Raw genomic sequence first — 16,566 nt, forward strand, 5'->3', positions numbered from 1 at the left:
ATCTACGCCTAGATTCCTTGAAAAAGGCCCAAAACGGGTCGAAACGTCGGATGAAGAGAACATACAAGTGTTTTGATTCCCCAAACAGACCGAAAGCCAAAACCTAACCTAAAAATTTATTGATACGGTCGAATAAACAGCAGGACAAATACTATTACGAAAATAAAAAAGGTGCAAAAAAAGTTTGTACACCTTTCGAAAAATTAACATAAGTAAAGTTATTTGTTGACAAATCACCATAAATCCAGTCTCCCAACTCCAAATAGGCATCCTCGACTGATTAAAAAAATAATTTGGATTAAATATAAAGTTTACTAATTACTTAGAATAAAAGTTTATATAACTCTAGAAATTCTATATAAAACTTATCTAAACTCAATTTTGCAAACTTTTAATTCAACTAAATGTCAATATACCATAGAATTGCTAAATAAACATTTTGGAGTGGGTATAACACCGTTTTGGGGGTATTAGTATCGATAGAAAAGATTTTTCGTTGGAATTTCGTACCAACCCGGAATTACGTCGTAGGAAAATCCGCCGGCATCCGAACCGGTACACGATTCACAAGTCAACCTATGTGGAATCGGAAAGGGCTTAAAATTTCCGATCTTTTGATACCCAAACATCTAGGTTTTCTTTAAAACCTACGTTTTTAAATACCTGGGCAAAAAGTAAGTTTGACCCACGAGAACAAAAATTACGAAATTCCATACATTTTTGGTAGGTTGCTCAAACGAAACCATAACAACGTTTTTGCCTAGGTATTTAAAAACGTGGGTTTTACAGAAAACCTAGATGTTTGGGGATCAAAAGATCGGAAATTTTATGCCCTTTCCGATTCCACATAGGTTGACTTGTGAATCGTGTACCGGTTCGGATGCCGGCGGATTTTCCTACGACGTAATTCCGGGTTGGTACGAAATTCCAACGAAAAATCTATTCTATCAATACTAATACCCCCAAAACGGTGTTATACCCACTCCAAAATGTTTATTTAGCAATTCTATGGTAATATATTGACATTTAGTTGAATTAAAAGTTTGCAAAATTGAGTTTAGATAAGTTTTATATAGAATTTCCAGAGTTATATAAACTTTTATACTAAGTAGTTAGTAAACTTTATATTCAATCCAAATTATTTTTTTAATCAGACAAGAATGCCTATTTGGAGTTGGGAGACTGGATTTATGGTGATTTGTCAATAAATAACATTATTTATGTTAATTTTTCGAAAGGTGTACAAACTTTTTTTGCACCTTTTTTATTTTCGTAATAGTATTTGTTATATAACTTTTTATAGAAATCATCTTTTCATGAGCTTTTTGTAGCAAAATGTTTGGCATGAGTTTCTGAACAAAACGTAGTACTATGTTCCTGTCAAACTTTAAATTTTTTACATGTTTCATCACAAAATGTGCATAGTGCCCAAGGGGTGTAAATACTTTTTTTACATACTGTATCTATAAGCCCATACATCCAATTGAAATGTGGTCCATTCTTCGTGTCATTGTGAACTGCGTTCCGTACATCATACAGAAAGTACACATCCAGCGGCCACCAGAAGTCGGTTTTTGCCCGGAAGAATATATTTATTTCACTCCGTCACCCAAAACCTTCTTGAAGAACCGTGGCAGGAACCTGTCAAAAGAGTGCACCCTCCGCCAAGAACCTGAACACATCGAGCCTGACCACTCAAACTCCAACTCTCGCTCGTCGATCCTGTCAACCTCGTGGCCAACACCCGGATTGTTCTCAGCTTCTCTATCCGCTTAGTGAGACACTCTAGTGTGGGCTTGAGAATGGGTCAAAAAATGCCAGTCGCTGCTCCCGATCCAAACGGCACCATTCGCAGAACAACCGCAGACTCCCCTTCCAAAGTACCCAGCACCAGCAATGTTTTGATTCTAAAAGATAAATATTATGAAAGCCACACTGTTATCTGTACTTGCTCATTTGTACCAGAATCATCCTCGTCATTCCAGTCATTCCAGAATGAAACCAGAATTATTCCAGAATGACCGAGTGTCAACCCCCTTGGTTACAACCGATTCCGTATTTGACATGGAATTGCTTTCAAAAAAAAGCTCTAATTTAAGCTTGACATTTTGCCATGCGCAAAGGAAACTGTTTAAATTCCTGAGCGTTTTTCTTCAAAAACCGGGTTGTATTGCAGGTGTCATGATAACTCGAGATTGGATGATCAAATTGGGTACTAAAGTCCTATGTAAATTTTTATAAACAAAGGTAAAAAACACGATTGAAAACCATTTCTGATCACTTTTTTTCATTTTAATGCAAAATTTTTTTTTGACAGGACAACTTTTTTTCGATGGATCAACTATGGTCCCCTTGGAACGAGCTGTCAAGTAGGAGCTTTTCTGTCAAGAAGGACCGCGAGGTTAATTTTTCAAAATTGATTTAAAAATCCATTTTAAACTCTTTGTGCTCGTACAAAGGGTCATTGTACTCAGAAAAATAAGCTTTATCGCTGTAAACAATAATATCAGCAATCTAAGCTTCATTTTAGGACCCAATTGGCTGAAATTTTAGTGTGAATACTTGCGTGGTTCACGGATGTATGAAAAAAGACAAAAGTCTTCAATTTCGTTTGCATCAACCGGAATTTTAAAGTATTATGACCCAGAAGAAAATTTTAGCTTATTTGGCTCCAGTTTTGATCTGAAGTTAGTATGGAACATTAATCAATTTACTATAGAGAATTGTAAGAGAAAGCATAACTTTTGAAGTACTTAACTAAACTGCATAATTTTTAATAGCGACTTATGGGACCCCAAGACGGATCGAATGACGCCAAAACGGACAAAATCGGTTCAGCCAATGTCGAGATAATCGAGTGACAATTTTTTGATCAACATCCCACCACACACACAGACATTTGCTCAGAATTCGATTCTGAGTCGATAGGTATACATGAAGGTGGGTCTAGGACGTCAAATAAGGATGTTTAATTTCCAAGTGATTTTATAGCCTTTCCTCAGTAAGGTGAGGAAGGCAAAAAACCAAAACCCTGAAAAATTTCTTATTCGTAAATTTCTTATAGATTTCGAGACGGGGAACAACTTTGTAGATCATCGCAAATTGCTAGGAGTTGATCTTTCGGGATCGACGCAAAAGAATGGTGATGATTTTGGCTATTTGGGAAAAATAGTAAGAACTTTCAAAAATCTAGCTTACCATTTCAAAAAGTCGCATGAAAATTTCAAATGGCGTTTTGACCGTATCTGGACCAAAGAGCCTATGTCTGAAAATAAAAACAGGAAAATGACGAAATCGGCAAAAAAATAACTTTTTTCACTAAAACTGCGATAACTTAAAAATTTCCACGATGACCTAATAGGATGTAACAAAAATGACTTTTTGGCGGGCATTCAGGGGTTTGTTCCGGTGGGCATACTGAGCCCAAATCCCAAATATGAGCTTGATTGGACGTAACAGGAGCTGGCGCTCCGCCCTTCATTTTTAAATGAGATTAAACCCGTAAAAATACTTTTTTCAAAAATGTATATTTTTGAGGCACTTTGGACTCCAATGCATTTACTAAAAACATCACTGGCGTGTAGGCCAGATCCCTGGACATAGGTCTTTGGTCCAGATACGGTCAAAACGCCATTTGAAATTTTCATGCGACTTTTTGAAATGGTAAGCTAGATTTTTGAAACTTCTTACTATTTTTCCCAAATAGCCAAAATCATCACCATTCTTTTGCGTCTAAGACAGCTAAAATTGGATGAAATGGCGCGGAGATATGGTTTTTCGAAAAAAGAGGTTTTTGCGAAAAATGACGAAAATTGCCATTTTTCGAATCTACCTAGCACGATGTAGGTCACCCTAATAACCAAACAAAAAAATACTGGTCTAATTAATTTGGCCAAGGAACCCGCAGAAAATTTATGCCCGATCGGAGAACTTTTTTTTCTGTTTAGGCTCTTTTCAAATGGAATTGACCGATTCTTTCGTGACGGGACAACGTTTGTACGCATATGTTTTCAGCTTTTTTGCTGATAACTTTAAAATCTGTGGGAATAGGTACCAATATTTATACAAATTTGGAAAGTACATCAAATTTCCAATAAGATAGAAAAGTAGCGTGACGGGACAACATCGTACAATTGGGTCCATTTGTTTTTTATACACAAAAGTGAAGGACTCTGCTCTCTTAGTCAATTTTTGAAAAAAAAAAACAATTTCTACAGTTGTTTCTAAAATGAAAAACGAAGATTTTGCTTCCTGGATCACCTAATTTCGTCAAATTTTGTTGATTTGACAGGTACTTCATTTCGTGACGGGACTACGTAGATATTTTGCAAAAGAGGGGTTTGCTCGCGTTGCCCCGTCACGAAATGAAGCAGTCTTGAAATATGACTCCTAGAATACTCCAAAGTATTCAGGGAATGTGCAATCCAAGATGGCGGTGCTAGAATATTCGATATTTTAAATATAAAGAAAGGTAACCGGCAATGAACAGGTCAAATTCAACTAAGGGTTGCTGAACTCGAATATGAGCCCTAGAATATTCCAAAATACTCAGGTAATGTGCAATCCAAGATGGCGGCAAATATGGAGAAGTTAGAAAATTTGATTTTTTTCAGGGGTGTAACCGGCAATCAACAGGTCAAATTAACTAATTTGGGGTCGCTGAACTCGAATATGAGCCATAGAATACTCCAAAGTACTCAGGGAATGTGCAATCCAAGATGGCGGCCAATATGGCGAAGCTAAAAAATTGAATTGCATTCCCTGAGTACTTTGGAATATTATAAGGCTTATATTCGAGTTCAGCATCCCCAAATTAATTAAATTTGACCTGTTGACTCTCGTTACATTTCTGTATAAAAATTTCCAATATTCTAGGTTCGCCATCTTGGCCGCCATCTTGAATTTCACATTTCCCGAATACTTTGAAGTATTCAAGAGGTCGTATCCGAGTTCAGCGATCCCAAATTAGTTAAATTTGACTAGTTGATTGAACTTAAAAATCCTTTTAAGGTGTTTTTTTTCCATTCAGCCGCCATATTAGGGAGCGTTCTTTTGTTACGTAACGCAGTTAGGGGAAGGGGGGGAGGGGGTGTCGGCGTTAAGTACGAAGAGAATCAAAAATATGATGCAAATCCGATTTCACGAACCATTGCAAACTAAACAATTGCAATGTTTCGTGACGGGACAACGCTTCCATCCTACCCCCTTATTAAATGTCCTGTATAATTTTATACCTACAGAATCTGCTTTTGTCAATAATGATTAAATATCTGCATTCCATCCATTAATTTGAGCAATTATTTGAAAAAGTTGAGCAAATTAAAAATTTTCAGCGTTTATACATTTTACAACTTCTGCTCACAGATATGTTGTAAAAAGGGACTTTGTTGTTGAAATATGTTTTTTTGTGTGGTTCAAATAGTTGGAAAACATGGAAAACTATCAGTACCATCCAAAGTTCAACTTGAAAGAATGACTGGTTGGTAAACAAGTGCTAAGAATCGGTCATTTTATATTTTTTAAGAAAATCAACTATTCAAATTTGACTAAAATGGAGTCGCAGAATTCGAATTTGATTTTAAAATTAGGAAACATATAAAACAATATTTTTTTTGTTCGTAATTCGATTATCCAAAGTCCCATACAAACCTTCGAATAATAGAGTCTGGACTGTATTGAAAATGTATAAGCAAGAGTTGGTAGCAAACAGATAAAAACTTTTCACATTTGGCTTAAAAAGAAATTTATTCAACAAGAAAAAAATGTCACATCGCAACGGAACACACGATACGGGTCTACCCTCCAAAGCCGTTCAATTCTCGCTCTGCGATATAATCAAAAACAAATTCGACAACAGATGCAGATAGTCCTCCTCGACGATCCGCACGTACGACAGCCCCGTGTACTTGCTCTCCTCCGGCTCGTAGTAGATGGGATCCTCTTCGGGCATCGCGTACGCAAACGTCTTCATTCCGGCCTCCAACCCGTCCTCGAACATAACGCGCTTGACCGGACCCGAGGTGGACGGCTTTAGGATGCCACGCGGGGCCGGCGTCGACGAGGACATCTTGGGAGTGGAAGCGGTTTGCTGCAGGTGCTGCTTCCGGACCACGTTGACCCGCATCGAGCGGTCGGGTTTCTTGGGCGGGGCTTGTTGGAGTGGGCTTGCCCGGCTGTCCGCGTCTTCATTGTCGTCTGCGTCATCGTCGTCGTAGCTGTTGAGGATGGGTACGGAGCCGTACTTTTTACGGGTGAGGATCTCTTTGGAGTCTTTGAGGATGCGCTTCTTGACGAAATCGTGGAAGATGAGCAGCTCGGTGCTGAGTTCGCGCTTGATGAGCTGCTTCTCACGCTGGGAAAGGTTTGCGTCCTTGAGGGCGAGCAAGCTTTGGGAGGCTAGCAGCGTGAGTACGAACTCGAGGCCGCTGATGCAGAGTTTGGAGTCCAGGTGGGTGAGCAGTTCGTTGGAGAGGGCGATGGCGTTGGTAGAGGTGAAGCTGGACACCGAGGTCATCGAGAGGGACTTGGAGAAGGGTGTGCGTGCGCTGCTCGACGGGCGGGACGGGGTTCCGTCGGGTGAGGCGGCGGCCAGAGCGGACTTGTTGAGTCGAGCTAGGGCCGAGTTGGAGAGTGAGGGAGTGACGTCGAAGCCGTCCGACTCGCCAGATTTCGAGGGTGGAAGTTGGTTGAGTGGGGTCTCCTGGAACGAGTAGTGTTGCTGGAAGGGGGAAGAATGATCAATTTCTGGGTTGAATTATTTTGAACAAGGGCTCAACTCACCACGTTCAACACCTTGGTGAACATGCAAACCGCTCGCAGCACCGTTCCAAAGCTCAACTGGGAGGCACTCTCGGCGTTCATCTTGGGCACACCAAACTGAATCTCGATCAACGGGTACCACTTGCCGGGCAAAAAGTGCACATCGCACAGCAAACTCAACAGGGATGGGCTGAACTTGAGCAGACACTTGGCGCACAGCGTTACGATCTCCACCGAGTTGTTCATCGCTGTGACGAGCTCGTCCGAGGTGTCTACGGCGTTTGGGTCGTCGTGCTGCTCGTGGCTCAAATCCGGCACCGATGGTCCCTCGGCGAGACGCTTCAAGATTTTCGGCCGATACAGCAACGATACGGCGTGGTCCATCAAAACTTGAACGCAGCGCTAGAATAAAAAACAATCGTTAAAATCTATCTTTGCTGAAGGAAAATTCCACACTCCTCACCATCAAATTGATCAAGCTCTGCCCATGTTCCAGCCGCCACTCCTTCTCGTAGTTGACCAACTCGCAAAGCAGCTCGAGCGTGCCCTTGATCAGAGCGATAGCGTTCCCCTCCATCGATTGTTTCGCCAGCAGCAGCGAGTCCATCAGGAACTCCTCGTGGATGCCGGCGAAAAAGATGGCATCCTTGAAGAAGCGCTGCCGATGCTGGCCCAGCAGCACCTGCACCAGCTCGATGCCCTTCGTGTAGATGGGCCACCAGTCCTGGGTTTTCCACTTGTGGCCCGTCTCATCGGGCATCACGTACGGCCGCTGCAGCAGCTCCTTCGGCGGCAGCAGCTTCAGCCACAGATAATCGCCGATGTCGCAGTGCAGCATTTCGGCCGAGCAGCGGCGGCTCTTGGCCAGCACCACCAACAGTTCGAGCACCTCGGCGGTGATCTTCCGCCGGGAGTAGTTCTGCAGCAGCGTGCTGGTGATGCTGAGCAGCCGCTGGAAGACCTTGGCCCGCACGAACCAGCACTGCCAACGGGCCGGGGGGCTTTCGTGCTCCTCGAACACCAGGACGAGCTTTTTGACGAGGGTTAGCGCGAGTAGGAGCGGGACTTGGTCTCGTTGTGTTAGTGTGAGGGCTTTCGGGGACTTGAGTTCGATTCGGGTGGTGATTTCGAGGTCGTACACTTCCTGGCAGACGACGTCGACGGCGGAACGGGTGACGCTCGAGATGATGGCGTCGTGTTCGATGAGTTGGTCCGCTTGAAGTTCCACGGTTTTGATGGCTATGGCCAGGATGGACTCTTTGGCACGGCGGTGCAACTCTTTGTAGCTGATGGCGAGTGCGTTGAGCAGGTCTTGGATCTTCGTGAGGACTTGGGCGTCCTGTTCGGCGTTCTCGGTGTATTTGTGCTCGTAATCGGACAACACGACAAGGTAGAGTTCAGCCAGAATCACAAACGGACGCAGATCGTCGGCGTACTCGGCGCGTTCGAGCAGCACGTTCAGGCACTGGTCCGCCAGGAAGCGCTTGCTGCGGTCGGGGAGATGGACGCCGGTGTCCTTCTTGCGAATGAGTAACACCAGCAGATCTTTGAAGCACTGCAGCCGGCTTAGCCACTCGGGAGTTTCGTCGACGACCGGTGACGCGCACAGCGAGCTGTCGTCATTGACCTTCCCCGTCGTTTTGGGCAGGTCGAATACGGCGCGAACCCACCGCGAAAACACGTCGTAATCGAGAAACTTTTCGTACACTTTTTTCAGATCCTCGTCGACCTGTTTGGCGGAGTCTATTTTGAACAGCTCGATCCCCAGGATGTTAAACAGCTGGCTGTACGCTTTGACGTTCTCGCTGATGTTCCCGAACAGCGGATTGCACAGCGAACTCCAGAAGGTCTTCTTCTCGAGCAGATCCTTGCACAGTATCTGCATGTTGTTCTTCCAGAGCGCGTGGAACAGCGACATGATCCGCGACAGCAGCGGACTCTCCAGCTTCTTCGGATCGCTCGAGATCGCCTCCAGATATTCCTCCATGTAGGTCGGGATGCCGTCGCTGATGTTCTTTTTCTTGCCCGGCTTCACGCCCAGGAAGAGCCGCTGCTCGACGTTGTCGTAGTGCACCTTGAAGAAGGCTTCCGTCAGACCAGGTTGCTTGTGGATGCACGCCTCTACGAACTCGAGCACGGCAATTTTCAGGTTGTCACTTTCCAGGTCGTCCCGCAGGCGCTGCAGGAAGATGACCCGGATCTGGTCGGGCTCCATGTCGAGACAAGCTAGGAGTGACATTTTGAACTCGATCGAGAAGCGTCGGAGTAGGCGACAGGAAAGAATTGGGAGTCGGCGGTTGAAGATGTTGTTCATGTAGCCGGTGACGACCGGGATGATCCGCAGGGTGTCCCGCTGCTTGGGCTGGGTGTAGATGGCGGACTCGAGCGGGGACAGCAGCTTTGGATCCGGGATGACGTGGTGCTTGAGGCGCAGGATTTGCATGAGGATCGTCATGGAGAGTTGCACCAGCTGGTTCATGCTCTGCTCGGGCGCCATCATCCAGCTGGTTTCGTTCTCCATCACGGACTGGAGGTACGCGTTACCGACGCCGACAAACTTGAGCAGCGTCATGCCGTTGTCCAGGTCGAGCAGACTGTACACGCACACGTTGCGCAGGATCGTCCGCGGGTAGTCGTTCTTGAGGGCTTCCGGTGAGAGCTGGAGGATTTCAAACAGGTACTGCAGAATGAAAACGTAGATTTTCTGCCGCTCGGATTCGTTCTCAAAGCGCCAGGTGTGGGCGTGCGGGAAGACCTCCCGCAACAGGAAAATCAACCCCGGCAGTTCAACACCAAATACATTATTCTTCCCCAACTTTGTGTACGTCTTCAGGAAGTTCAGGTACGCCATCAGGATGCAATACTTTCCAGCATTCTTCTCGTAATTCACCAAGTAGAATCCGATCAAACTAGACTCAAAGCTCGTCCCCGCAGCGTAGTCTTTAAAATCCAAGTTTGCGTTGTTCACCGTCGGCAGGATGTTCAAATTGATCACCCGGGCGTAGATTTCCGGCTCAAACAGCGGCACCAGCGCGGCACAAACGTTCAAGCACTCCGCCAGCAGTTCAATCGGCGGCGCCTGGATCACCTTAAACTTGAGCAAGATGTCAAACACCATCTCCGTCGGGTGCACCATCTCCGAGCTGATCTCGTGCGGCTGGTGGATGCGCTTCACGGCCACCGCCAGGTACCGCAGTCCGGTCGTAATGCGCTGAATGCGATCCTCGTTGAGCTGCGTGTACGAGAGGGCGTCCGACAGCAGCTCGTTGATCTCGCGATGAAGTGCGGCGTAAAAGTTAAACTTGGTGCGGAAATGCGCTAGGGTGTGCGATCGCTTGTCGATCACGATCGTGGAGGTTCCACGCGGGACGACGTAACCAATCTTCCGGAAGGGAACGTAATCGTGCGCCAGGATGAACTCGTCTTCGTTCATCGCGGACGGGCGCAGTTCGTAGTGGTCCGGGTTGTAGACCTCACTGTATACTGGAAGGTTTTCCAACAGATCGTGGATGTACTTGTTCTGGTTGGTGCCGGCGGAGGCCAGTGCGTGCGCGATCATGGCCAGTGGGGTGAAATCTACGGGGAAATTCTCCAACGTCGTGTCGAATAGCGAGCGGACGGGATTGTCTTCGTTTTTGCAGAATTCTGCCGCGATCGAAGGACTGTGCAATAGTTCGCTTAGCAGGTCGTAGATTTTAGCGTGCTGCGCAACAGAACCATCCGAATCGAACAGCTGACACAGGAATCCCAACTGGTTGAAGATGGCCTTCCTGGTTACGCGACAAACGATGCTGTGATCGTTGAACGTAGAGTGCTGCACCATGGCCAGCAGGTATTCGAAAACGCCCAACTGAATCGCCCGCGAGCCAAACTGACGATATCGGCTGGACAAATCGTCGTCGTCCAATCGGTTCTGCAGCCGAAAGTTGAACAGCATCCACACCAGCAGCAACGGACCGTGCTCGGGAAACGTGTGCATCGTTACAATCTCCCCGTCCAAGGCCTTGATCACACCGTCGATCCAACGCTCGTCTCCGGCACTCTCGCTCAAATCCAACGCTCGGTACACGATGGCCAACTCGCTGAACGTTATCCTCTTTACCATATCGCTGTGCGCTTCATTGCCATTGTTCAGATACTGCTGCACTCGACCAAACGAATGCCCCTTGAACAGCTTGAACAACCTCGCAAACTCTTCCACCCCAATGCCGTCGTAGTGAATAATCAACAATATAATGTGCAACGTTTCGTTAACTTCCCGCATCTTCCGCTCCGACCACGCAACCATCTTTGCCTGGTTGTTAAACATATCGCCCGGAATCAGCTTGCCCGGCATCGTCTCGTTCACCAAACTCTCCAGCTGGCCAATGTACGACTTGCGCAAATTCGCAAACCCAATCTTATCCACCACCGACTTGTACTCCCGCGAGTACGGATGGCTCCCCGAGTTGTAAAACTCAAGCAAATTCTTCACAATCTTCAGCATCACCATCCGCTCCAACGAATAGTACGCCCAAATCTCGTTCAGCAAGCTCAGCATCGAACTCTCCGTCGAGATGTAATCCGCCAGCGCATTCGCCGGCCCGCGGTACTCATTCACCAGATAAAAGCACAAAATGTTCCACGACTGGACGGCGTCAATGTCCAGAAACTGGTACAGCTTGGTCGCGAAACCCAGCAGCTTCTCCTGCTTGCGCTCCTTCATCATCTTCTGCAGCCGCTCGGCGGAGCCCTTGTCCGAGCCGGCCTTCCGGAACTGCACCAGCCCATCCGTGAGCTCCTTCGACACGTCCAGCAGCTTGTCCCGCACGACGGCGGACGGCGTCTCGTAGTGGATGCCCGAAATCAGCTGCCACAGCTTCTTCCACTGACTGCCGGGAGAGGGAGAGAGAGGTTATGTTGATGTAAACAAACTTTGGGCGCCTCGGCCGTTGCCGCATTTAATGCGACTTTGAACTTACATTACGTCGCCGTTAACGTCCTCCATGTTGAGTTAACTGAAATCAGAGGCTGATCTTTGAAACAACTCCAAAGAAAACTGCGAATTTGTTAATTTACGCGTAAAATTACAATTTTTTTTTTTAAAAAAACCCGCCTCCCGTCCTGCTGCTTTTTCGCGATTTTTGTTGTTTTGACAGTTTGACGCTTCTATCGACGAAAAAAAACTTTTAGTACAACTACCCATCGGTTTTGAAGATGGGACTAGTCTGTAACATAGACTAAATATATATAGATACGCCACTCCCCTGTTGGGGCTGGCGACACTACCGCCACGCCAAAATTACACCTGGTGGCAATTCACAGGTACTAACTTACCCTTTGGGAACGCTTGAAAAAAAAATCCTCTTCAGTTTCAGTTCAATGCTCAGTGGATATATCCAAGCAACTCTCGAGTAGCAACTGCTGTTTTCAAGAAATGTCAAAACTCTCCCGACTTTGCAAATTTTCGATCGTGTTAGAAAAAAATCTCGTCCGCTAATTAATGAGGCAACGTTGAAACAGGTTCGCGGCGACAACAAATGGATGCTGCTTTGCTGTTAAATAAGGCAGGTGAATGTTAAAAAAGGAAAACAAAAGGAATCCTTTATTAAAAGGCTTATTTTGTTTTTCACAGCCTCGTGATGTCCCGGAAAACGATGACCGTCACCAAAACGGAACTTCGGTGAATTCGCAAGCGGCGAACCGGATGCTTCCAGCTTTGCCAGAACAATCACGAGCCAGCCAGCGTTTTCGACAACGAAAATGCTGACCTCTGCTGTGGAAGATTCTTCTACGATTCTCCTTGAAATCACGTTTTAAAACAGTGTATAAAGCCATGCGATGTCTGTGCCAGCATTACAGCAAAATGAAGAATTATGTATGTTTTATATTTAAACTTGAGGAAATAAAAAATACACACTTTATTATTATTATTGTAGTGAACATTTTTCACAATTTCAGAATTCATAGGGTATATTCACTGGAGTATTCCGCCAGTAACGGGGCTAGGTTAGATTAGGTTGTTGCCATACGACAGAGGAGATGAGAACCGCGGACAGCGGCCTTATCAACCAGGTAATCGGTGGTTTCATCTTATCGTCATTTCCGCCTTTAACTTCCGGTCCTTCATTAGGCGCCTCACAACCGTTCATCGCTAAGGCTCCCTACGATCGACGAAACGTTAGACGTAGGTTCTTATCCGGTTCATCATCCGACAAATGGTCGTCAAATCAGGGAACTTGACCGTGTTTGTCCAAGTAGTTGGCTTGCTGAACAAATCTGGTTCCTCTTTCCGGTGGTCGCACCGGCCATTGCAATTGGCACAATGGTGTTGATTGCTGGACCATATTTGCGCATCTCGAGGATATTTTGCGTCCGCTGAATCTCGCTCGCAGCTACCATCAGGATTTTTTCCACAAACAGCAAATCAGAAAGAGTGACAGTTGCCAGGACAGTTGTCAACAAACTTTTGGTAAGAATGTCCATAGAGTGCTACGATTTTGTTTGGCAATTTAGTACCTGTAACTTGACTGTGGTGGCGCGCAGAGCGCTAAAGGGGTGTCGCCAACTGGGTATATGGAGCAACTTCCAAGTGGGACATCTACTTGATTAATAATCTATGTCTGTAATTACGATACGGAGTGAATTTTCGTTTCGGATGACCCAATTTTGGGTAAACGTTATTCTATGCGTTATAAGTAGGTTATTCAAGTTCAACGCGGTTTTCCAAATAAGTTTGCCGGGAATTAGTCCAATGACAATGTGTAAACAAAGAGTTAAGACTAATGACTAGGGTTAGTGAAATTTCACGATTTCGCGGACAGCGTGAAATCCGCGAAATTTGGCTTTTTCCGCGAAATCCCGTGAAATTTTATGTTTGTGTGAAACTGCAACGATTTTTCTCAAAATATTTTATAAAACTCAAATAGGAATGAAAATAATCTTAAGTGCTAGAGTAGAATTAAGCAAGTGGATACCCTTGTTCAATTACTAATATAGGATTATTGAATTTTGTCGATTTCGCGGATGGTGTCAAATTCTTGAAATTTATCAATTTTCAGCAATATTTTTTTTATATGAGATCGTAATAAATATTTCTACCACAGAGGTTATTTATGTAATTTCAATTGATAAGCTAAGTTTGAACCATTTGAAGAATTATTCAGATTTTTCAGTTTTTTAGAAACTAACTAAATTTAGTATTATTTTCATAGGCTGTATTAAAAAAGTTTCTACTATTTTATTTAAAAAGTATAATTTCAAAAACCACAGCACCCAAAAGGACCTAATAAAACAAGTTATGAATAGCAGAAAAATAATTTCAAAAGAGAATTAAAGATTCAAGATTTGTTCAAATCAAAATAAAATGAAGAGTATTTTTTATCTTCGAAATCACATTTGAAAAACATTTCAGATTTTTTTCAGAGTCCTGTTTAATTTTAACGTTATTTGATTATTTGGGTGGATGATTCCCGTGAAAGTTAAAAAATTCCACCTTTTTTGTTTTCTGTTCTCATTCTGATTACAAATTTCGATTTCGTTACAAATTATTGTATTTTTGTCTATTGATTTTAAATTAACTTTTTGAAATGAGATGAATTCCATAAAAATTATTTTGATTGGGTTAAATGTCGCAGAAAATTCAAACTATTTTATTCATTTTGGCTGGACAAGATTGTCAAATCTTGCTTTGATATGAAATTCAAAAAAATGTAAACTGATAAAACAGAAGAAAATCAGCTAAAACTTTTTAGCTTTATTCGTCGAATATTAAAAAAAGCAGTTCAATAAATGAGAATAGTTACGCATACCCTACATTATGTTTCAAAATATATAAAGAGCCATAAACTAGTTGAGAACTTTTTTGAAAATTGGGAGATTTTTTTTTGAGTCATGTTCAAATTTAGTGAAGATTTTTTTAGTTTAGTGAAGAATAATGTATAATGAAGCTTAAAGAGTAGTTTCTGTGATTTAGACTTAAGATTTTCATAGTTATTTTAACATTTTCCACGTTCCGCGAAATTTGCGTGAAATTTGGTGTTTTGAATTTGAGGTCCCCGTGAAATTTGCTGTTTTCGAGCGTGAAAAATCACTAAGCCTACTAATGACCAAAGTAATTTAATTTAAATTAAAAAGTTACTAAAATGTGATAGATGATTTTTTTTTCTTTTAATAAAAATAAAACTTAATAAGAACTGTTAAATGTTTTTGGAAAAATTATTACTACATCAGGAAACTGCAGCAATTTTGTGCTGCGCCACAATGGCATAAATTGAAAACATTTGTTCTAAACACACAGCCTTTCATGCGAGTAGGGTATCTGTCCCAATATTGGGATAGTACCTAAATTAGGCCTACCAAACTCGGCCGTTGAACTTAATTTAACGGAATAGTACAGTTCAGACTCGATTGAAGGCGTTTGCGAAATTTCACTTCGTTTTTTTAGATGTCTTATTTTTTAAGGTAGAGATTAAGTATGACCCCTTGAGTTAAGGTGACGCCGTTGATCATTTTCAAAGAATGCGGATTTGACGATTTTCTGCACCAAAATGAATCAGCATATGCCGGTTGTTGCCTTCTTGAAGCCATACAAGGAATATTTGATCTAAATCAATTGTGTTTCAAAATTTATATAACTATGTGGTACAGAGTAACCTCTTTTTACGCGATGCGTTACGTTTTTCTTATTTGTCGATATCTCTGGAACGACGAAACATTTTTGCAATCTTTTTAAAGCAATTTGCAGGCTATTTTTTAAGCTTGCAAAAATATAGTATGGTTTAAGAGAAATCGACGAAATAAAAAAGCGTAACGCCACCGCGTAAAAAGAAATTTCTATTTACAATCATTCACGTAGAAGTTGACAATCATTGATAAATGAAGATTAATTGATGACAACTTTACAAGGAATGGGATAATCTTGTTAGAGTAATGAGAAACGCAGTGGAATTAGAAAACACGTCCAATCGGTAGTAAGTTTATTCAACTAATAAATGTAACCAAGCTGCCGGCACACAGTGCCTACTTGATTGCGCGCAGTCTTCAACTCAACACTCCTCCTAGACTGCTGCGGTCAAGCCGATCATCCCAGCCAGCTTCTCCGTCCTGATCCTGGCTAGTGGCTTCGTGAGAAGGTCCGCCACCATGTCCTCCGTTGGACAGTAAACGCAGCTTACCTCCCCCTTCTCGATCTGGTCCTTCGTGAAGTGGAATCGCGTGGCAATGTGCTTCGTCCTGTTGCTGAACTTCTCGGCAGACAACATCTTCAGGCAGCTTTGGTTGTCTTCCTGGATAACGACTTGCTGCTCGTCGTTCAACTCTCGTAGAAGCACCTTCAGCCACAGCGCCTCCTGCACCGCTTCGGAAAGCGATACAAACTCGGCCTCGGCGGTTGATAGCGAGACACAGCTCTGCTTCCTGCATGCCCAGCTCACCGTTCCGCCGTTGACCTTGAACACGAACCCGCTGTTGGATTTCCGGTCCTCTCGGTTCTCCGCCCAGTCAGCGTCGCAGAATCCAACGATCCCGCTGTCGGTTCTGTTCTGGCTCAGTCGCAATCGGTAATCTTTGGTTCCTTTCAGATACCTCACGACCCGCTTCAGCTCGTTCCAATCGTCCTGCGTTGGCCTGCTGGTCTTGCGGCTTAAGATGGACACCGCCGCCGAGATGTCCGGCCTCGTGTTGACGGCAATGTACAGCAACTTCCCAACCAACTTCTGGTACTCCTTGTTGTCCGGAAGAGGCTCCTCCTCCGACTCGCGCTTGATGTACCCCGGATCCAGGGGAACAGTGGACACCTTCGCGTCCGCAAGTCCGCTCGACTCGACG

At 44.0% G+C, this 16,566-nt stretch overlaps 1 protein-coding gene across 1 annotated transcript; it reads right to left on the bottom strand.

The window, feature by feature from the left end:
* Positions 1-5,732: 5,732 nt before the first annotated feature.
* On the bottom strand, positions 5,733-11,890 carry LOC120414443 (nucleoporin Nup188). The gene is made up of 4 exons (XM_039575631.2): positions 11,721-11,890; positions 7,223-11,630; positions 6,781-7,161; positions 5,733-6,718 (listed from the first exon to the last, which is right to left on the bottom strand). Exons 1-4 carry the CDS (start codon positions 11,744-11,746, stop codon positions 5,813-5,815), a joined length of 5,721 nt encoding a protein of 1,906 aa, XP_039431565.1. The 5' UTR covers positions 11,747-11,890; the 3' UTR covers positions 5,733-5,812.
* Positions 11,891-16,566: the final 4,676 nt, after the last annotated feature.

The sequence above is a fragment of the Culex pipiens genome, chromosome 3, assembly GCF_016801865.2.
Source record: "Culex pipiens pallens isolate TS chromosome 3, TS_CPP_V2, whole genome shotgun sequence".
Lineage (NCBI taxonomy): Eukaryota > Metazoa > Arthropoda > Insecta > Diptera > Culicidae > Culex > Culex pipiens.

Excerpts from the sequence above, each read along its gene's own strand:
- LOC120414443 (XM_039575631.2), bottom strand. The coding sequence starts at position 11,746 with ATGGAGGACGTTAACGGCGACGTAAT. Across the intron at positions 11,631-11,720 it reads GACGTTAACGGCGACGTAAT|TCAGTGGAAGAAGCTGTGGC; the intron begins GTAAGTTCAAAG and ends CTCTCCCGGCAG. Across the intron at positions 6,719-6,780 it reads TCACCAAGGTGTTGAACGTG|CAACACTACTCGTTCCAGGA; the intron begins GTGAGTTGAGCC and ends TCCCCCTTCCAG.